The 23,594-nt window shown below is 42.6% G+C and overlaps 1 protein-coding gene across 1 annotated transcript in view; it reads left to right on the top strand.

Moving 5' to 3' along the window:
- The window catches only part of ofcc1 (orofacial cleft 1 candidate 1), a 96,386-nt gene that overhangs the window by 30,940 nt on the left and 41,852 nt on the right, over window positions 1-23,594 (top strand). Inside the window, exons 13-18 of the mRNA XM_037080177.1 lie at window positions 1,822-2,064; window positions 5,917-6,065; window positions 6,566-6,680; window positions 7,491-7,812; window positions 15,017-15,108; window positions 16,900-17,045. Coding sequence (XP_036936072.1) covers window positions 1,822-2,064; window positions 5,917-6,065; window positions 6,566-6,680; window positions 7,491-7,812; window positions 15,017-15,108; window positions 16,900-17,045 — 1,067 coding nt within the window. The remainder of the gene's footprint in view (window positions 1-1,821; window positions 2,065-5,916; window positions 6,066-6,565; window positions 6,681-7,490; window positions 7,813-15,016; window positions 15,109-16,899; window positions 17,046-23,594) is intronic.

The following is a 23,594-nucleotide window of genomic DNA, read 5'->3' as shown; positions in this document are numbered from 1 at the left end:
CAACTGATTTATCAGCTGGCCTCAAGGATAGCAATCTGCTAATTTGATTATGTTACTAGTTGTTCTAAAGTGGTGTGATGATCACAGTTAAATTCAGGTAAAGAGGTCACGAACATAATCAAGATCCATATTCTGAGGCCCCTAATGTCCATGTAAAATGGCAGCCTGCCCAGAAATCTTGGCCTCTGCTAGATGAACAAATGGCAGGACAAAATGTCCCACCAGCCAAATAATGGACCAACAAACACCACTATTGAAGATTCAAAAACACATACAAATGGTGATAAAGACCAAGTGACTCTGTTTAAGCCAGATTGACTTTTCATTCAGTGCTGTTCAACAGATGCCATAGGGGACAAAAGACTGAATATGCATTTATATTGTTCTCTGATTATGTTTCAGAAAAACACTGAACGTTCTAGCCAGCATACCCTGTTACTCATCCTAAGCCCTAAAAAAGAGGCACATGTCACCAAAACAAACAAGCATATAAACAACAAGTGGGCTGATGTAGCCTGAAGGTTAGTGAGATGAGCTCGCTACCAGGAGGTTGGCGTTTTTGAAACTTTCATCTGAATGGGGGGAAATAAAAATCACTCTCAACTTCGATAACAAGCTATGCTGATGTGCCCTTGAGCAAGGCACTCAACAGAGATCAGTAGATGCAGGCCTGCAGCTGTACTGGACATGTTTTGCACGTGTGACTGTTTGACTGCATGAGGACAAAGACACCTCCCTTGTTCTGTAAATACCTGAAGTAAACAAAACAAAAATTGACTCCACCCTAAAAGTGTGAAATTGCACCTTAAAATATGTAGTTTTTGGGCTTAAAATATGCACATACACACACACACACACACACATATATATACATTTAGAGGTAATCAGTGCCTGTCTCACAAAGTGGTTGTACTGTTGGAAAGAGACTAACTTTTTGCTTTTCTGAACCTACAAGGCAAAGAGAGTGGATTGCTGATGAGAAGAACTGTGAAAAATGGGGGAAGTGATAAGTAACCAAGCTGTATTTTACACTTTTCAAAACAGAAGTTACAAAGTGCTTGACAGAAGTTGTGGCGCAGGGGCTGTGCAGATTAGATAACATAACTGGTGTCTGCATTTACAACTGTGGCCAATATGGTGGCCTGGCAGTGTCAACATACTGTTTGTCTAAGAGGCAGGTTAGCTGTTTACTTAGGTAGGTGTGCGATTGCTGTACTTGATGTTTAAGTGGCAACTTGCAACATCTGGCCAACAGACTTAACAGCATTAGCTTGATACAGCTGACGAGCACAAACAGAGACACTATGTTATTACTGTGATTATCTTCAGGATATGCCTCTCTAACAAATACTAATGTTTATAGAAGGTTGTCCTATTTCAAATCAGATGTGGTGTGAGACAAAATAGAATCTCTACTTGTCCTGTAAGATATGGATGTTTTTTCTCTTGCACACCCAGAGTATATCACAAGATGTAAAATAATACTTTTTATAAAAAGGGTGCGAATTATACACTTAAATTATGGTTAACTTATGCATGACCCCTGATGATTTAAGGCACGAATTAATGCAGAATGTATCATGTATCATGAATACTTTTAGGTCACCATGATTATAAGAGATTTGTTCACGCTTAATAGAATTTGTTTCATATCAATAAATGTTGGTAGAAACTGTGATTAACATTTCCAAACCGAAGTGTGAACTAATCACATAAAGCCATTCATCAGTTAACCTTTTCCTCAGATGTTTGAATTATACACTTATAAAGCATTACAAACGTTGCAATAAAATCTCATGTCCCTTATTTTGTGTATTACAGGTGAACTACAGCACCGCTCCCCAGCCTGTGGAGGTCTGTGTGTGTTGCCTAAGAGCCACCAGAGACAAACTACCCGAGGGCCTCTACACTGTCAGCGTGTCCCTTCACAGTCGTCTCGGGGGTCCAGCTCTGGCATGGGCCAGCGAGAAAGAGCAGCAACGATGGGCGGTGTCCACCGAGCCAATCAAGCATCGTGGCCGCTTCTACGACACTGATCTGCACTTTAACCAGAGTCTGTTCATGGTAAGCAGAAAATTGTACAAGCTAAAACGTGAACAGTTATGATACTGGGAAAATTCATAAATCACCTAATTTTAAGCATTTTCAAAAGCATCCCAGAAGGAATCAAAAACACCATGCAGTTAAATTCAGTTCAAACTGATTTCTTTCATTTTAAAGGACCCATCTTATGCTGATTTTCAGCCCCATATTTAAATTATGGGGTCTACTAGAAAATGTTTACAAGCTTAATGTTGAAAAAAAAAATATATCTATTTTCTTTACTCACCCTCTGTCTTAAGACTTTAGAACCTGTCTTTTTAAGGCCCGCCCTCCTGAAAAGCCCAGTCTGCTCCGATTGGTCAGCTCTCACAGGCCTGAGAAGGGACTACCTACCATGCGACTGTACAAAGTTTCAGAATATGGGCTGTGTACATTTCTGTGTGGATTTAGCATTTGTATACTTGGACAGTGTTTGTGTTGCACCTACACCTGCTTTATAATATAAAATATATGCAAATCTCTCTATATCACACCCACATATATAGATATAAATATATCTATATAGAAATATGTGCATGAATGTATAAATATATAACTAACCAGTAATTGGTTTGCAGTTAGCACTGACACTCACAAAACAGACTGTAGACTTCAAAGGGAACATAAGTGACTGTGGCCACTAAAGAGATGTGAATCAGATACTGGTAACGTGTCGCTTTCCTCAGTTGACACTAATATGTTTTTATTCAACAAGGAAAGGACAGAATCAGGTTGTGATCTGATACTGTGCAATCCTATTTAATAACAACCCCTTTATTGATATGACACTTGGGGATGCTGGTTTGAATATTTTCTTTCATTTTTTGGGGAGTGGGGGGGGAATAAATATAAAACATCTCTTATCTGAAAGTAATTTTGACACTGGGGGACCCTTTATTAAAGCACGCTCGCTTCCAATGAAATGGGCGAAGCCTTTGTTGCGAAATTCAATGGAAAATTTTAGCAAACCACGATCTTAAAAACAAACAGTCCCCTCAGATAAAAGCAAGCAATAAAAACATGCTGCACTAATATGACAGAACCTACCATGCAGCATGTTTAGTCTTTTATATTTTTTTTTTTGCCACAACACTTCCAAATTCATCTTCCTCTTTCTGTTGTCCTTGGTTTCATCAGTTGCAGCGAAGATGGAGTAGCTTCTAGATTGAAAGGGTTATGAGAAGTTATATTGCTGTAAAAAGACGGGATATGAAAATATGCCACACACAGCCCCCAGGTTTTGCTCCGGGGATCTCCATATGAATAAAACAACAACTTTTCAAACATGACATTTAATCCATGCATGTAAATCAAACCCAAGATCAATTATTCATTTATATAAGGAAGTAATGTTTTATTGGAATGAAAATGAAGTACAAATGCATTGAAAAATTCAGTGTCTGTTCTACATGCCTTTGAGTTGAGCTGGATCGGCGGGGGATAAAGGAGGGCATGGAAAACTTGGGCAGAATTGACTAAAATGTAATATTTTGGGAGAGCATTAAGAATCTCAACCTCCATCTCCAGTGCATAGTGAAAGACTCAACGTGTTTTTCACATTTGGTCCTTTGGATGAAACAACACAGCAGATTACATTAGATGAGATCTATACACATTTCACAACCACTTCCCTAAACCTCTTGATATGAGGGAAAACATCGTCTATAGAAGCTGTGCTAATCTCAAAAAAACCCACATAGTCGTTTTAGACGGCCGATATTGACCAGTGGATTAGAAAATCTCTGTTTAGGTTTATTCATTGGCGATGTGCGCACAGTACCAAAGACTCACAAGAGAAACCTTAAAAACAGAAGCCACTAAATCCAGTGTCCCTCCTGATCCCATAGAGTTTTGTTACAGGCTCAGAAAGGGCTTCTACAGTGTTCTGATGGCAACTCTAAAGGCCTTAGCTGGAGCATTTAGCACATGTGGACACTGTCAATGTGCTGGTGGGCGTATTCATTGAGCTCGCGCGTCCTGATAATATTGTCTCCAGCTCCCATCAAAACATAAAGAACGGGGTAAAAGCTGGCACAAACTGAATGCGGACCTGGGATCTGATTCAGAGGTAAAAAAAAGGTTTAAGTATGGCATACTAAATGCCTCATGTCACTCTTCCTTCCCTCCTCTCCTCCTCGCCAAACCCTCGGCTGCGCTTTATAGACAGACCTGTTGTTGTCGTCCTCATTGATAGCGGTGGAAACGCTGATCAGATTTGTCTGGGACTATCAGGATTGGCTTGGATGTTTTTCTCTCTCTCCTCTTGCCCACACTGTAGCGTGCGATTTCAGGAGTGCTTGCAGTGCCTTCTAAGAGGAAATGAGGAATTAGTGATGGTAAGGGGAAGCCAGGAGCTTATTTTCCTTTCCTTTCCTTTCCTCCCTCTCTCTCCTTCTCTCTTTTTTTTTTCATTCACCCTTTGTCTTGTGTGTCTGGGTTTGGATTTAGACAGAAACAGTGCAGTTCAGTTGAAGATGTCTTGGATATGCTGGCAAGTGGGAGCACTTCTGAGAAGTCGGGCTCACAGTCTTTGTGCAGTTTTTACACCAAATGGGAGATTGTGGAGTATAAGATTTCACATTTTAATATTAAAGGAGGATAAAGAATAAGTGAGAAAGACAAGAGAAAAAAGATGAAAGGTTGAAGAAAATGCATACGGAGATCCATGAATTTGTTCTTGCTTCCCTTCTACTTGAAAAAAAAAAAAAAAAAAAAAATCTTTTGTCGGTCATTGAGGAAGAACTGAGTCATCTTGCACAACGATGGTCACCATTTTTCCCCACTTGTTTTGTGCACACATGCGCTGTTTTTTAAAAAGAAAAACAGCAACCATAAAACATCAGACTGTTTTGAATTAAAGAAGACGTTTCTAATGGCTTAGGCAGCTCCTCCTGCAAACACAGGACGTGAGAAAACCTCTGCAACACATCATCCAGTCTCGCAGTAACACTTCCCACATACACATGTGCGGCAACAAGCCCGCATGTCAGCATGCAGGCACGTCACACGTATGCAATCGCACATGCACACAAATTACTATTTATACGGGTCATATTTCTTACAGTAAATGAATAATGTGAAATATCCTCAATATCCATAATCTGTGATATTATGCCATAAATTTGTGTCCTGAGTCAGACACTACTACCCATCATTTCGCAGGTGCATACCAAAAGCAGATCATCGGGGGGGGGATACACATGATTTATGTGTTAAAACAAGTCCCCTGCGTTTTCCATTACAACTAATAAAGGGATAAAATATTTCCACCCAGTGATGGATGAAGTGGCACACACCTCACTGTCAGTTCATTTTTTAAGCAAACCCACCGCTCTCTGGGTAAATAAGAATGTATGTGTTTGCCATCGACTGCTAACCACTAACACTTTTTGCTTCATGCGAGATACCCTTAATGTCATCAGCTTGATTGATGGCGGCCTCACTGCTTTGCAAATGCACTAACTGTCAGCTCATAGACTGCAACGGAAATCCCAACATCTCCTCCACCCTGCGAGTGATGCAGACAGTCTTTATCATTTCGGCATCTCTTTGAGGCAATTTGCAGAGCTGGGCGGGTGAGAACGGCGGTTAAAAAAGGCTCCGAAAAGAACACAGGAAAATAAGTTAAAGGAGGACTCAAGTCTAGGATGTGGATCAAGTGGCACCCTGGGGGCTCCTGTCCTGTTTGCTACCCTATGCGTGTCTGTTTGAGAGCAATAAGCTTGCGTCAGAAGGTGTGCATATGTGTGCAAACGTTAGTCTGTGTGCCTGCAGGCATGTGTGTTCACCTGAGTGGAGCTGTGGCCGACCTTTGGCCTTCGTGTGTGTCTGCAGATCCTACCCGCAGCCTGTGAGGTCGTCCCATCCATGGTGCTGGTGTTCAAACTGATCGCACTACCAGGACACGGCAGCCACATCAGCTCCGCGATGGCTTGGGGGACATTTCCTGTTTGTGGGGCGAGCCTCGGTCACGTCCAGGGCAGGTGTGTCAAAGGCGGATCGAAGATAGCTGTTGGACTTTTAGGAGTATTAAAGTATTTTAGGTCAACAGGCCACACCATGAGTCCCAGCAAAATCATCCCGTTTTGATGTTCAGATCTAACACCTTACGTGTCGGTTTGACATTCACTACCACTTGACATCACACAAAAAAATGCCTCCAATGCTTAATCTTATCAATAAGGTTGGAAAAAAGACCATGCATGCTGCTCACAAAACTCAGATCAAACTGCCAAACCATACAGCGCTGATCAAATATGGATAAAGTTATTTGTCACTGCTGTATACTACTGTTAGTGTACTGTTGTAGCTGTAATACACGAAAGGCTGTGACGCACATGCAAGCTCAAACACACTAATATGCACAAAATACACATAACCTTAGTGGAAAAAAAAGCAGTCTTACTTGTTGTGCTCATGTTTACTTTGCTCATCGTACATTTAGTTTACAGTGACTATTACCGGTTATGTGTCATTGACCCAGGTTCAAAACCCCTCTGCTCAGGGGGGAGCCCAGCGCACAAGTGGACCAGTTTAAAAAAATTGAAGCCCTCGTCTCCTCTGATCTGGACCACTGGCTGTGCAACCTGTACTTTCAGGTGTGTTCATGTGTGCAGTTAGGAAACTTGTGAATGCACGTTCTCGAATGAAGACACGTATTATTATTGTTTTACATTAATAATGATGTGCAGGTATGAGTTACGGTTTTTAAGATTAATATGCTTGTGCGTGTATTCAACACACCACACACACACACACACACACACACACACACTGTTATTTGGAGGGCAGGATGGTGGTTCTGAGTGGATGGGGGTTGAATTTTTGGAGGGGGTTTCTATGATAAAAAGCTTGGAAATTGGAAATTGGCCCCAGAGAGCAAACAAGAACCACATCTCTACCCAGCCATTCCGGATGCATTTGAGCTGATGCATTGATTAGATTAGTAAACATCTTAATTGAATTAAACGCCAGAACAAAGCTCTCTGTCTTGGGTTTGTCTCTTTATTTGTCCCTTGGACTGTGACATGTTGTTTGTATTACTCCATTATCATTACTGCCGCTTTGATTTCGGAGGGATGTAAATAGCCTCATTTTTGTGCATGTTTGCGGATGTACAGCGCAATAGGATGTACGATACTCATATTAGTCACAATTATGGTCTTAATTGAATTATTTCATGCCATTATGGCACACTATGACAAATACTAATAGTTTGCTATGTCTGTAGTTTGATCACTAACACCTGTAGTGTAATTACGCACACATGCTGTTTTCCCAAAACAGTAATGATGCAATGGAACGATATGAACATAACTGCTGATGACATTAACATGAAGAGGTTATATTAATGTTCACTGAACCCATATGTAGACCTCCAACACACCGTCTTGTTTTTGGTGCTTCAGGTAAAGAGGCTCCCCTCTGGAACATCTGGGGGGCCGGAGCCGTGCATCGCCCGATCAGTATCCCCTCCTAACCCTGCAGCCCTGCCGCAACCTGAGGTCCATCATGAGCAAACACAGGGCCAACCGCCACCCCAGCCCCCGCCCCCGTCGCAGCCCCAGCTCCGTCCTCACCCCCTTCATCCCCAGTCCCAGTCATATCCCCACCAGCAGCCGCACGCAGGCCCCAGCAGAGGAGCAGGAGAACCCGCTGTGGTACACTCTCACTGGGGGTCCCCTCTCCACCTGTCAGCTGACTCGGCTTGCTCTTCCTCATCTCTGCCAGGTAGGGGTTCAGTGTTAAAAGCCCCCGACTACGCCACAGTGGGGAGGAAATGTCACCCTAATGTCACAAGCGCTGGGATGGGAAGAGTGGCAGGCCTCACTAGCAGCAGCTCTCGGCTGACGTGGGTGTGCTCGAGGGGAGGTTTGGGTGGAGACAGCAAGGCCGAGCTTGACAGATACAGTCAGATCAAACAAAGGATGTTTTCTCAGTTAGATTATATGCAAAATGGCAACAGGTAGTGTTAGTTCAGGCAAATGTTTGCGCAGCAAGCACAACACCGACAGACCTTGAACGTAATCAGATAAAACTTTTGGATAATACCACCACTTAAATAAATAAACACACCCTCTTTGGCGCGTTACCACAGGAAGCTTGATCATCTTGATGCCGTTTCAAGATTAGTTCCTAGATTTAGACTCAGTTTTCCGTCAATATTGAACTGAAAATATACTACTACTTAATACTTAATACTGCTATCAAGCTTTTGTGTGTATCCTGCTGCCACGTTTAAACTCGGCCTAACTTAATTTCTCCCGTTAAATGTTCAGACAGCGTAATTGAGAATTATCAGCAGGCACTGTGTCTACATTTACATTCTTGTGGTGACTGCTGTTTAATCGAGACCTTCAAAAGTAACGTAAACTATAAAAAGCATTTTGACTCAGTATCACTTTGTCATTACATATCATAATATCATCAGGTCATGCTCTGGATTTAAAGTACTATACAAACTTTTAATCTTTTCGTAGACTTTGAAGGTTGTGTTATAACATAAGGTTGTGATATAGATAATGTTGATTTGTTTAATCCTTACTTGTGATGAATGACAAATCCTCATTGGATAGCCGACTGAAGTTGAAAACCAACTCATTCTCAACCCTCTAATCGTTAGTACCCTTAAAATATGCGGTCTAGGTTGCGACAATACACTATATACAATGCCCAGTTATACTTTCAAAATAAAGCATGCTGACAAACAGTTGACATTGTATCACATATTATGACCTTATATTGTGATTTGGTTAGGTTAAGGCCCAAAAACGACTTGGTCAGGCTTTGGTTCCAGAATTACTTGGTAAGGGTTAGGGACAAATCATAGTTCCATTGTGTCACAAGTGTAGTGTATGTATTTATTCTGTAAATGCTTCTCTTACTCTTTAAAAACATTGATCTGAAGCACAAATCTTTGGTTGGTTGATTATGATTTTTTATTGATTATTTACGTGCTGTTGTGTTTTGGTTAGGTTTAAGCACAAAGACTACTTTGTTAGGTTTAGGAAAACATCATATGTATGTTATGTCACTCACATAATGCAAATCACACTTGGCTCTTGGCTACAAACAGGACTTGCACCCTGGCAACCAGGGGGAATGCCGTGTTAAAGCACCACCCAACTGCCCCTGCCACACTATGACTTGGACCTTTCTGGCTATTTATACTGCTGCAATAGAAGGTCACTTCAAAAAGTGACTCTACAGGGTACCTATAGCATTAAACCTAGAATAGTAGGGCCACTGACCAGGCTGCTGTATTCGATACACTGTAGTGAAAATGGGCTGTACAAACATATTCTGTAAACAGTTCTCTTTCTCTTGTGATCCAAAACATTGAGCTGAAGCTCCATTTTTATGCTGTTGTGAAAAGAGTTTTCTAATGAATGATTAATATAGCAGCTTCTGATCAACGCATATCAATTTCAGGCTTAAATTAAACATTTCTGGTTTAAGCACCGACCATTAAAAGTAGTTATATGGGGTCCAGAAAATGTAGCTGGGTGAACAGATACAGATAATGGCAAACTCAATGATGCCTATTAGACAGCATGTGTTGTACATGTACATTAGGAAACCTCCTCCCAAGCACAACAGTCCCCGAAAAATATAGATTTCTGATTATTATTTCAAACAATACTTGAATACTCAAGGTTTAAATGTAATCTGAATTTCCTTCATTGTTCCTTTACTTTTTTGTAGAGGCACTGGGATACAGCATTAAAGGATTTGAGATAGCGAACAAACTATTGCAGCTACTGCATAGTGACTCAGGGGTGAACGCTGCTTTACAGAAAGAATGGTCTTTCTGTGTGGAGGTTACATGTTCCCCCCCCGCATTCGTGCAATTTTCCTTCAGGTGATCTGGTTTCCTCCTACAGTCTGAAGACATGCAGGTCAGGTTGATTTGAGACTACACATTCCCAGGTGTGAATATGATTATGATTCCATGTTTTAGTCCTGTGATGGATTGGAGCGCCTTTGCTTTTCTTTCAGTGTTTGCCGGAGTGTATACGCTCCGATCCTGAATTGTGTCCGTCAGCCGTTCCGCCGCGGTTGCCCCTGCTTATGTGGTGGTCCAGGCCAAGTCCTACCGCGACTTCGACCACATCTGGGGCTGGCTAATGACTTCTGTTAATAGCAATTAGGATACACTTCCTCATTTTAAAAACATGCTATTCTTGTTTCCCACCTAGTTCGAAGTCATCCAGCATCCCAGCAACTGCCAGGAATCACATACAGGCTCATTTGGTATTGATCTACTACAAAGGCGACTGGCTAGCTTCTTTGTTATTAATACATCCCCCTTTTTTTTCCTTCTCTTTTTTTTTTTTTTTTTTTTGCACGCACAGCTCATCTTTATTTAACAGTCCTCAAAAGTTTCTGGGGTGCTCTGCTTTAAACATCACACAGGCTTTTTAATTACAAATGAGTTGTGACAGGTCTGCTGGGTAGCACCCTGGCCCATTTTAAACGTGATGCCGGCTGACAGCTTGGCAGTGTTCTCCCAGCACTGAAACATGTGGAAGAAATTGGTCTTTTACATTTCACAGCTTGTCGCTTCCTCCGCCGACTGACCTGTGACCCCCCACAGAGATCCTAACGCCCACAAGGGAAGTGTCCCCAACGAACTGACTGCCTTTCCAGGGAGGGGAGAGAGAGCTAGGCAGGGAGGAAGGGAGGGAGGGGGGCACTCACTATGGGAGATTTATGTTCTGCCACGCAAGGCAAAAGGTACCAGGTCCCTTCAACACACACGGCTGCGTACTCCGGCACACACACACACACACACACACACTCTTGCGGCCAGGTGAGGAGGTTGCTTGCGAAGTGAACCCGATCCGTAAGTGAAATTGCGGATCGAAAAAATGTCCGGCACAGCACCTCATCCGGCGCTACCTAAGCCAACCTGACGTTTGCGCTGCATTTGCATACAGAACCGTTCATTTTGCATTACCTCTGGAGCGAATTATGGCGCTCAGATGGGGGAGATTATGTCAAGGTTGCGGGGAGCGATTGGACGGACAACTTTAACCTAGCCAAAAAAATGGAAATCCAATTCAGCGCAGAGAAGAAGAACAAATTATCCCCCTGTTCCGCAGTCCTCTGTCAAGTCTGGGGGTTTCAGACGTTTCCGTCCCATTTCATGCCTCTCTGTTTCTGATGTGTGCAGATCGCTTTTTCTGCGCATGTGGCGCCTGGATTTTCCTCATTACCCATTTGTCTCGGAATCAGGACAAGTATACAGAGACCTCTTGTCACGGCGGTAACGTACACACACAGCAGAGCTTGACAGTGAGACTGGAAGTTTGTATTCCTGAGGCCTTAAGTTAATTAATCCCCGTAGAAAAATCACAGTGTGCGGTGAGGTGTCTATTACAGAACAAAACCTGACATCCCAATCCGAGATAATAACTCTGACAAGTTTTGATCGAGAAATCACAAGATTACAGTAAGTGCCATTGTGCGGGGCATGGATGGTTTTTGTGTTTCAGATTCGCTTGCTATTGGATGATGATAATTCTAATTTACCTCAGCTGACTCGTCCAAGCATAACGAAGTGTATTTGGCTTTTTAACGTAGAGATTAGCTGGAGGCAGACTGGGTTAAGTGACCTTTCACATTAGCTGAATGATCCAGTTACGTTGGGTTTGTTTGAACCCAAATGACTAATTAGATTAGTGTCTTGTTTCATGATCGCCTTTAGTGGATCACTATGCACACAGATGATTCTGCCACAACTGTATCACTGCTTCATTTCTCTGCCGTTTTTTTTTTTTTTCTTTCCCTTTTCTTTTACAAATGCATCGTAACATCCATCCCCTTGAGCACCAATGGTGATTTCGAGGATTTCTCATCTAATGCCTTCTTTGGACCGCTGCCCCGCACTTTCAGGATGTGCTCCGCTCCAGGCCGGTCCCAGTCATCGGAGTTTGAAAAACCACAATGTTACATCATACCCTCTCAATCAGTCGCACTGTGCATCTCGCCGATTAATTCAACAATGTCCGGATTCCAAATGAATGGGTTCAACCTTTTGAAGCCTGTTTGTGGAGATACTCATGTAAGTGCTCACAGTGGGTGTGCAAAAAAAAAAAAAAAAAAACAAGCCCAGAGGACTGCACATGTGGGACGGATACAGAGCGTATGGGACAAACACACCCAAAGGTGACAGCGCCTTGCCTCCGAAATGCACCGAGAATCCCCCAGTCTGTGTGTGATAACACAACTGCAGCCTTTGCGATCACGATTAAGACAGAGTGAAAAAGTCTTTGAACAACACACTGATATGCACATACAAGTGTCTGCTGCTGTGACTGAAATGTGATGGATTACAACAAGATAAACTCTTGTGTGTAGCGACAACGGCTCCTCACAGTATCGTAGCAACCTTAACACAAACCCCGACATGGACTCAGGGGTAATCCGTGAGTCACTGACCTTCGATCCCTCTGTAACTTTGGACCAGTCATCAGGCAATTAGGGGCCTAGGTGAGCCAGAGCCGCCATCTCAGCCTGGTTGCATCTCGACGGTAACACACTGATGGGGTCTCGACAGTGTTATGGCCTTCAGGCTTTTCTCTTTTTTCCTTGGTTTTTGTGTGTGAGCAAGACAGAAAAGGAGTGTGATGAGTTATGTGTTGGTGAGGTACACTCATTGCTATTTCTCCGCTTGAAAATGTTTGAGCATGTATGCAAGTGTCTACATATTAATATCTTTGTTTATACGCCTTTCTGTGTGTGGGTGCGTCAATGCAGCGTATGCACCGGATGAGTGTGTGTGCGTGTGTGTGTATGCGCTGGTCTTAACACAGCTCAGAGCGCAGCGGGATAACAAGGAGTTTGTTGTTGGCCTTGAGTGCCCGGAGAGGCTGGAGTTGTGGCAGCTCCAGCGCTCCAAGTTCACAGACGTAGCCCTCAGCTGTCGATGATGTCGAAGCTGTCGATGCTGCCTCCGCGCTCATTCTGGTTCCACGGCGTCTGCGCATTAGCAAGCGGGGCCTGGCGTAATGAGTGTGTGCATTTGTGTGTGTGTAGTCTGAGAAAGCATCCTGATCCATGGTGGTCTAAGTCTGTGGTCGCTGTCTGGATTGAACTGTGTGTGTGTGTGTGTGTGTGTGTGTGTGTGTGTGTGCATAAAAGCAGCTGGCCATGGGCTGCTTTGCTCTGTCTGCACAGCAACACACACGTACGCACTTCACTGAAATGTAATTATTGCTCGAGTGCACTTTTACTCTGTATTTGAGCGATAAACTATTAAAACAATGCACTGCGACTCGATAAAAAATTGTTGATTTTTAATAAAAAGTTAGACATGCAGAATGTGTTGTCTTTCTGGCTAAATATACAGTCTGAAAAACTGCAAAATGTTCTTGTATTTTGTGTATTTTGGCAAATAAAATATTTCTGAATGTGCCCTTCTTGGTACAAATTCACTTTATAAGCACTTTTCCATCTTTGACATTTTAGTTTTGGCAGTCATTTCTTCATTTGTCATTTAAATACATTTTAGGAGTGTAAAGGTTCAGGCGTAAAGACTTGCCTGATGTGAGATTATTTGACTCTTAAAGCTGACAAAAAATTGTATATATAGTTATGTAATGTCATGAAAACGTGGAAAAATAATGAATCCCTATTTTATCCCTAGAACAGAACAAATATAACCTTATTACCTTGTAACTGTAGGCGCTCCAAATGCTTACCAGCAAAGCTGTGGTAATTAAAAACTACATCTGCGTTAGGATGAAATCTGATTTCAGACCACCTCAAAAATAGCAGTGAGCAGACTCCTCCTGCCATTTAAGTACATTTAAGCTGTCAGAAGGATTTCTGATGCGTTGCCTGCATTTAAGTTATTATTACTGATATATTTAATCCTGCAGCAAGAGAAAAATTATATCATCGCAGAGGTTTCCATATGTATTATATAGATGTGACTGGTTCCACGGGGGGAAAAAAGTTTCACATAGTGAGATTTTTACATGTATCAAGCTAAGGTTTACTTAATTACAACCTCCAGGCAATGCAGGAACCCTTTTTTAAATTCTGTGAATGTTAATATGCTAAATAATGCAGATCTCCGACTCTTCAAGCATGAGACACACATCTGGCGGCTTACCATTTAAATTACAGCAAAAAAAAGGAAAAAAAAAAAGAAGAGTGAGACAGATAGAGAGAGAAAGGGGGGAAAAAAAGAGGGTTAGGATGAAAAAATACTTCAAAAGTAATTTTCCAAAGAAGAGAAGAATGGGGAAATGTATTACAACCAAACTTAATTTCTTTTTCGATTTTTCATCACTTCTAATTGCATACATTAGAGCGTGGAGGCTGGGAAGGTTCAGCTCTGAGACTGTGGGAGACAGAGATGACTGTGCAGTGGGAGCTCCAGAAGTTAACACTCCTGCTTCTCTCTGTGCAGGGGAGAATCAGCCTTTGTTGCTTTTTTTGCAGGTCTCCAGACAGCAGACCAAAAGCACATCCGCTACCTGCCTAGGAGTAGAAAAACAAGACGAAAGCAACACTTGTAGTGTGTGTTGGAATGCAAAGAGCATTTCATTGATACAAGGCAAACAGCGGATTTTCCAAAAAGTTACTCTTCGTCATCACAAGCCTCCAGTTTTGTTTTTTTGTTTTTTTCGCATCTTCGCTAAATTTAAAATTAAATCCGCATTGCTAAATGTTAACCTTTTCACTTTTATTGCGGTCTGTTAAAATGTTTATAATATATTTCTTTTTTTGGATAGTTCATCAGGACTTTTAAGAACTCGCAATCATTTGGATTTCTAGTATAAATATTCCTCCGCCACCCCTGATCCTCACTATGATTGCCAGATGTGGTTTGCAAAAAGAAAACAAACACGAGCCTTTTTCTTTCTTTTTCACACTTGCTGCAAATCACTTCTCTCTTTTTTTTTTTTTTTTCGGGATGCAGGGAAGAATTCCTCCTCGGGAGCCATTTCTGGAAACACAGGAGACAAGAGTGATCCATGCAGGGAGAAAGCAGAGGGTGGGATCCACTACAAGGTAACACTGTGATTTAAGGGAAAGTGTTCCCACCCTTGAAATGAGCACCCTCTCTCCTCTTTTCCCCCCTTTCCCTTTCCCGCCCCTCTCTCTGCGCCCCTACACACACCTCCTCGGCTTATTATCTGAGATTTGTCAAAATACATTTCACACTAACAGGTATTTTTCAGCCTTCAAAGCCAGTTTTGATCTGCTTGACAAGCCAAAGCAGCTCAAATTCTGTGAAATCAGCAAAGCCAGCCAGGCCTCCCTTTTTTTTCTCTTCTTCAAGCCGCTCTAAACACGCCTCTTCCTGTGCTACAGAGGACTTAAGCTAAATTAATCAAAGCCTGCATGTTACCTGCCATACTTTGAAGTGGTAATTGCAAAATTACTCTGTGTGCTGATCTGGCATTGCTGCCTCCCGGTCCGCCCCTGCCATTGTGCCTGCGCTGCGGCCTTTTGTTGTTGTGATGTTATTGTTGAGGTAGTTAGAAGCCTATGTGCGAGCCTCCGTCTGTCACACACATATACACATCCTCCCCTCCACGCCTCTCTTGTCTACCCCCTTTTATTCTTACCAACCTCCTTCTCCCGATGTACAAGAGGCTCTTTGGACCACCATTAATCAGCGATGACCGGTTAAATAAATTAGTTTGTTGATATGAAGTTTTATTTCTCTGCAGCCTCTGTAGACCATGTTTCTTCCCCCCCCCACCTCCTCTTGGCCCTATCTTTAAACCTTGCTAACTCTGTCAAATGTCGTAGTGTGGAACCCAGTTGTCTAATGATTAAGTGGAGTGATCTCCAACCTGCCCCAGCCTGGGAGCGCCAGGGATCAGATTTCAACCCTTCAACCTGCAGTGCAGGCCTAATTAAAATGAATTTTCTCCAGGCGACCACTTTGCCCACAGGGCAGGAATCCAGCTATATACGGAATCCGCTCTTAAGGTATTGCATTAAATTTATTGTGGGGAGACACCGGAGAACATTGCGGTTTATATATCTCCTGCATTTTTTTTTTTCTCTCTCTGCTTTCTTTCCCGTTCCTTTCCACCTTTTTATTGTGATCATCACTCTGGAATCCAAGCTTGCATTGGCAAAGATTGCCCTATGAAAACGGATGGAGCTTTTATGGGGCCCTGCCCATTTACTACTTCCTGGGCCTAGTTTATCTCAGAGGGAGAGACAGAGAGAGGGAGATGGAGGGGAGCAAAAGATGAAAAAAAAAAAAAATGAAATGAGAGACAGGGGCGGAAGAAAAGAGAGAGGTTGCTTATTCCAAACTGTGGATCTCATTAACATACATCAGTGAGTATTTCACAACTTCAAGCAGAAAGGCACTAAGCCCACCCAAGGGCAACACAGGCAGGGCTGACAGGGCCAGGGAAAGCAAGCCGTTAACATGTTGGCGGCTTAACAAATAATATCTGCTCCCAAGTACCTTGGTGAAATATTTAAAACCCCACTTCCTAACTCCATTTGACTGTGTTTATGACGATGACAGTAAACGACTTGTGTGGAAAAAAACAGTGCCAGCTGCTCAAATATCACATATTTAACACCACCGTCACCGTATGCATGTTTCCCAAATGAACTCAACTTGAATGATGGCGTGCCGTATGCGATTTTGCCGTCATTCTTGTCTCGTGTCAATTGAGGCGCGGTTTGAGATATAGGAGAGGCTCCAAAGTGCCACGCACACTGTCACTGTCACCGTGTGCATCCCCCAAGATAAATTCAGAGGCCTGTTTCCTGCTTTGATTACAAATGACATCCGCATGTGTTCTCCCCGATTCCTGCTCCTCACAGAAGAAGCCAATCAAGAAGACAAATAGCTGCGGCCCCAGCATGAGCGGCAGCAGCGCACCGCCTCGGCAGGCAGACAAACAGAAGATGCAGCCTTCAATGGAGAACCTCTCCGCGGAGGAGATGGAGGAGTATACATTCTCCCTACAGTAAGTCTCACCACTCATTATCCTGCCTTGAGTCTTGCGAAATTCAAACGGGCTGGGGAAAAAAAAAAAAAAAAAAAAAGGAAAACCGTGGGTGACAACCGGTTTCAGTGATGTGCAAGGCATCAAGCAGACAGACGCTGACAACAAAATGTGCCTAGAACACCTCCTGTACAGATATAGATACAGTAGTCACATGTATTTCCAGGGAAATCCAAACTTAATGGAGCTGCATCGGCTGTAGCTTTAATCTTGTGTGGCGCAATTATAATTTGTCAACATAAACAAGTCACGGGGAAAGCAATTTTCAGAGGCTTGTGGCCTCATCTATCCTGGAAAAAGAGAACGTTGTACTGCGTGAGAACTTTGTGAGAGACAGGGAAAATTCCTCTCCCCATTTCATACTTAAAAACACCAGCGTCCCCTACGTGCCTCCATTAAAACACAACTTGTTTCCACATATTTTTTTTTTTTTCCTAAAGGTGCAGTATGTTTTTTTTTTTTCATTGATTGATTTTTATCTTTAAACACACTAAATAAATAAAAATGCAAACCGACCTTACAGGACAACACAGTGTCATACTGTTTGACTTGGTTTGTATTTGCCCAAAACTGCCAGCTATTTAGCCTCAGTGTTCGGGGGACCTTGTTTTTCTTATTCAGTTATGCAAATCATAAATATTTCGGACTTTATATTATTACCTTATTAATATTGTAAATATTACTCTTCTGAGTTTCTGAATTTTCTTGTCCAAAACCACATGGCACAGCTTTAATTTGTTCTTAAATGTCCAAAATTATGCAACAAAAAAAAAAAGGGAATTACAAATTACATTTTCACTTTTTGGTCCACAGTTTTGAGATAAAATAACAAGTTGTATTCAAACTAATTTGATTTGTAACAACATTATGTTAAGTAGCCAAACCACACATTGCTCAGCCTCTACCCATTATGTCACTATGTGGTTTATTGTTTTTTTTTCCTCCTCTGCACAACAAAATACAAAAATGAATAAATTAAAAAAAAAGGTTTGGAAAAAATGTTTTTTCCTCCTCACCGTGGCTCATAGCATTTGATTTTAATGAGAAAACAGGGATGTATGAAATAAAAACAAAGCAGGAAGCAGAGAATTTTTAAACACCTCGGCCAAATGTGGCGAACGCAACAAGGTGCAGCAGCACTGTGCGCCCGTGGAGCATCGAAAATAGGCTGAGAGCAAAATTGCTTGTTTCAACAAAAAAAGTCACAGGTATTTGTTTTTATTTGAACGTCAACTAAATTAAGGGGAGGGGATTACCACACACACTACTACACTGGGGGGGAGAGAGAGAGAGAAGGGGAGAGGGAGCCCGTGTGTGTGTGTGTGTGTGTGTGTGTGTGTGTGTGTGCGCGCGTGTGAGAGCGAGGCAGAAAGAGAGAGCTCTCCCTGGAGATTTAAAAGTACCCATGTTTCCTCATTTCTGGGAGTTGGTAATTTATAGCTGCTGGTCACATATTAAACAAGATCAGAGACTACTCCCTGACATCTTCTGAACATACTGGGGGAATTCAAATGATTACCAGCGTATCCTGCCAACAAATGACGACACAGGGACTATCTTGAGGGAGAGCGAGCACAAAACGAAACACTAGAGCCCAGGCAGGATGCACACAAAGGGACACAATTAAATGGTTTTCACGATTATTCATAGTGCCGCTTTTTTTTTTCTTTCCTTTTTTACCTCTGAGCAGTCGCCGGGTTCGGTGAGATGAGACGTTTTCTGTCAGTTGTAGGTACGGATTGTATTGAGTCTGAGCCCCGGCGGTTCCCTGATGCCCTGTGAAGGTGCTGCTGCTATTGATTTCATCTTTACAAGCACACACATTACAGTGTCTCCGAGCTGAAGGCTGCTTTTTCCTGCCCTCGCCTAATCAGAGCATTAGAGAGATACGGTGCCAGTGTTGGCTTTCACAATGAAGTTAAAGACGCCGCAGCCTCAGAGTCGTACCCTCACCCATCTCTCCCACTGTGCTGTTTGACTTACTCTGGGCTCCTCCACATCACCTGAGGACTGACACAGACGAAACGGATTGTTTACTGATCTTTTCATTATTATTTTTTTTTTCTACATTTTATTTGCCGTAATGATGTCATCTCCATCTCTTCTGGCATCTGTTTCCATCCATGCATGTGCGCGCGCGTGTGTGTTTTTGTATGCGTTCGTGCACGTGTCGTGTGCACGCCGCTTCTTCTTCTGTGTACAGTACAGCGTGTGTGCGCGCGGATGTCTTATGTGGGGCTGAGGATTCACACTGGAGTGATTGAGGGATATTACTGCCATCTATTGAGCCACAAGAGACTGAGCTCATTGAGATTTTTATAGGGCGTCCCGGCACAAATGTGCAAATCAGATGCTCATGCAATATTGAGCAAAACACTTAGACGCGGGGAGATTCGGTTAGGGTGGTCTGAGAATCTTTCAGAAAAGATCTTGAACACCATGCATTCATTCCCACGGTGTCGCAGGCAGGGGTGTTTTATACACCAAGGAGAATAAATGCAAAGCGATGTATCGGAATGAAGCACTGTCGTTGTCTTAGAGGGTCTCCGTGTATGTACAGCACATATAGTGATAACAAGAGTAAATCTCATGTGTGGATACTGCAGGGTATGGCCGCAGGTGTGACTTCCAAGTCTAACTGTATGGACTCACCTGTCCAAAGACACTGTAGTGTTACATGTACAGTATGGCAACACGCTATTTATATGTATGCATCTATAAAAGTTGGCACAAAATATTAAAAAATACATTTTCTGGGAGCTGTTTAGGTCTCCATAATATATGATTTTATGCGTAAATTGTTTTCATATTTACAGTTTCTGTGTCAGGATCTTCTCTCTGCTTTTTCAGAGTTCAATCACTTAGTTGTTAGTTAGATTTAAAATATACATATATATATATATATATATATATATATATATATATATATATATATTTATAGTTGTGTTTGATAATCTCAAAAGCCCTTGAAAAAAGATAATGGCCTACATATATGGAATCATAATAACCGTAAACCATAAATTACAATTTCAAAGACAACACAGCGCACCTCTTACTGCAAGTATTGACAACTGGAAGTCAATTCTGGGCAAATGAAAAAGACTATGAAAACAAGCCGGGAATGATTCTTCTTCCCCTTCTTCTTCTTCTTCTTCTGCTTCTTCTTCTACTTTTTTTTTCCCTGAGTTCCTGTGCTGCTGCTATCTGTTTGAACATGCATGAAAGACTCTTGCCGACCTTCCAGCTTATTTGATGTCTACAAGTGTAATCTCAACCACCTTTTTTTTTCTCACAGAATAGCACTGAGCAAAATCAAAGCACCTGATTCAATACGGCTGTTGTAATTCGATAGGGCCAATTTAATGCTTTCGGATGGTGCGGCAACAACTTCGAGAAAAAAGGTAAACATGCTCAGACTGAATTAATTTTACACCTCGGAGGGCACTTTAGCAGTACTTTACACTAAGTGTGTTCAAAGCTGTGATACTGTTGCTAGCTTGCGTCTAAGCCTCACAGACCTCAGCACATTTTATATTGAAAAGAACTCTTCCAAACAGCAGTAAAGAAATGCCAGTCATTGTTTTTCAGCAAACGCAAACTCAGATTTTTTTTTGATTTTCATGCACAGGTGATTATTGCCAATTAGCTTTAGTATTGTGTCTCATCAATGTCACCCAACTATTTTTTTCTTCTTACTCTGGTTTTGAGGAGAGAAACCTGTTTTAATCAAAGTCATTCTCACATAGCAATTAGATCTAATTAGTCCAATTATCAAGATTCTAATTACACTGAAATATACCCCCTAAATCTCATATCAATTATAGTATGTGTGACTTGTCCTGATCAGGAGACACGAAGAAAACGAGAGAGAGAGAGAGAGTGAAGACAAAGCTGGGTGGGAGGTAGAACAGAAGAGCATCCACATCCTCCGGAGGCCGAATGACTGCGGAACCGACTCCATCTGTCCCCGAAGCTTTTATTCTGAAAGACTGTGTCGCCATTTGGGGATAAATGTCACTTAACCTTTATCCTTTTTTTTCCCCTTTTTTTCACATCCAGAACTATTTTGTCACTGGTTGATGATGTTATGATTAGTTACATCCTAGTTTTTTGTTTCAATTAGATGAGCGATGAGTCAAAATAAATACAGTTTCGGCATTTAGGGCGTTGTTGTGTCTGGATTAAAGCCGCAGAAGAAACTGTGCTGGAAATAATTATCGGCTGTATTAAAATGCTAACGTGTGGCAGGCAGCGCACACGAAACGCGCGCAGACCTGCACAGTGTGTTATTGTGGTGCTGCAGCATGGCACTGTAGGTGCACCGGCAAAACACACGTGCGCGCACCCACACACACGCGCACGCACACACACTTGCACAGCCTGTTCTTGTTGTGGAGTCAGAGGGAACACACTGACCTAATTTCCCCCAGTTAGCTCGCCTCGTTGGGGACCAACAATCCTCTCCGCCCGTTTCCCCCAACCGAGCCTATCAGAGCACTCACTCACTGTGTGCCTCTGTCTCTCTATCTTCCTGTGCCCTCCATCTGTTTGACTGTGTATACATGCTCAAGTGTAAGATTAGCACTAAAGAGTACAGTTATATTGTTCAGGGCTGCCCATCTGCATCAGCCTATGCGACTAATTACACAGCGTAAAACATTCATAACATGCACCCTGCCGAGTCATTCCTCCGCTAGAGGAGAAGGGAAAGAGAGATCGGCCTGCAGTTACAGACAGAGAAAGAGAGAAAACCACCTGAAATAACAGCTAGTTCCAGGCTGTCAATCCCCTGCATACTGCAGCTCCGAATCACAACTCGGTGCAAGGGTCAATCAATTCTGATGTAATGCTGGTAGGAGAGGTGGGTGGAGATGGCAGTGCTGTTCACCCCTGGGTCTCTAGTGCTTTCCAGGGCTCTTTCCTGTGCTGAGGGGGCAGGAATGTGTTTGCGTGCGTGCACGCGCAAGTGCGTGCATGCGTGTGTGAAAGAGAGGCCCCTGGCTACCTCGGCCCGAGTGCACATGTTAGGGTTTTCTGTGGCCAGACGCGCCCTGGGTCACTTCGGATCTCACAGACACACACATACACAATCAACGTGCCGCTTCCTTTATGGAAATCGGAGCTGTCAGTTCCCTGACAGGCTAGTGTTGCAATATGATTGGCTAATCTGCAGTGATGTGGGTGTCAGTCAGAGCTGACTGCAGTCCCATTGGTGGTCTGGGTCAAATGAACGTGTTTCCCACAGACATGTAAGAGAGAGGAAGGGGAGGGGGGGCTCGGATACAGGAAAAATGACAGGAACTATATGTGAAAGCTATGAGTGATTGCGTGTGATTTGTGCATGAGAGTGTGTGTGTGTGTGTGTGTGTGTGTGTGTGTGTGTGTGTGTGTGTGTGTGTGTGTGTGTGTGTGTGTGGTGAGAGGGCGAAAGAGAGCTAGGCCAGAGGTGACACTTCCCTCACGCTCTTCTTTTTTAATCTGTAATCACTCGTTCCCCACTCTGACACAAACATCTGAAAAAGATGGCAAAAGTCAACAAACAACTCCACAAGACTTCAAAAGTCACATTTTAACATGCAGATACATGTAAGCTAATGCACCGCAGCACAAACATCCACTAATGCACAGCACCCTGCGCAAATAAACATGAACTTTTAGGAAAACACCACTGACGGGCAGCTCTAATAATACAACTGACAGGTTGTACATGTTGATGTAATCAACATTTGATTCACCGTGAAACATTTGTGTATTTTGGAGCATGATGACATCAGCACCTATTGTAGCCATCACCAGTTTAGAACCAGAGCACGCTAGATTGATAATCCCACCGACACCACAGTTAACAGTTTGCTTTTGTCTTACACAGTATTTGTTCAGAGGCATACACATATAAGGGATGACTGGCATTTAAAAAAAAATGCATAGAACTGTAGCCCAACTGTGTTTTATTTCCCCATCAGAAATACTGCTGTTGATACCTTTTGCTTCAAGGGTTGATCTTGTGATGGAAGTTGCTATGAACTGTTGTTTTTATCTACATTTGAAGAAACAGGAGCGTTAAAGTAGCATTTTATTGATGTAACAAATAATAATAACAATCAAAAAATGCTATTATTCAAAAGAAAAAAACAAATCTGATTTTAGGAAGTTATAGAGATACACATCACGTATCAACAGCAGCTTTGAGAGGCCCACATCATCCTGACAGAGTGAAAAAAGAGAGTGATTTTGAGAGCCGGGTGTCACTTCAGGTCATGTCGTGGCACAGAAAACCTTTATTTTTGTCTTGCTTTCTTTTTTCTTTGTCCATCACCCACTTAATTGCTCTCTACGCACACACACGTTACACATAGTTAGTCTCCCTGGCTCGTAATTATTTCCTCTCTCCTTCTCACGTCCTCCCGTTAATTCTGTCTTCATCTCGCTCTCTCCGCCTCTCATTTTCTCCATCTTTCTCTCTGCACCCTTTCCCTCGTTCTCTCTCTCAGTCTCTATCTCTCTGGTGAC

This window comes from Acanthopagrus latus, chromosome 19 (assembly GCF_904848185.1).
Source record: "Acanthopagrus latus isolate v.2019 chromosome 19, fAcaLat1.1, whole genome shotgun sequence".
Taxonomy (NCBI): Eukaryota; Metazoa; Chordata; class Actinopteri; order Spariformes; family Sparidae; genus Acanthopagrus; species Acanthopagrus latus.
Note: the sequence above shows the minus strand (reverse complement) of the source record. Positions and strands in the feature narration are given on the sequence as shown.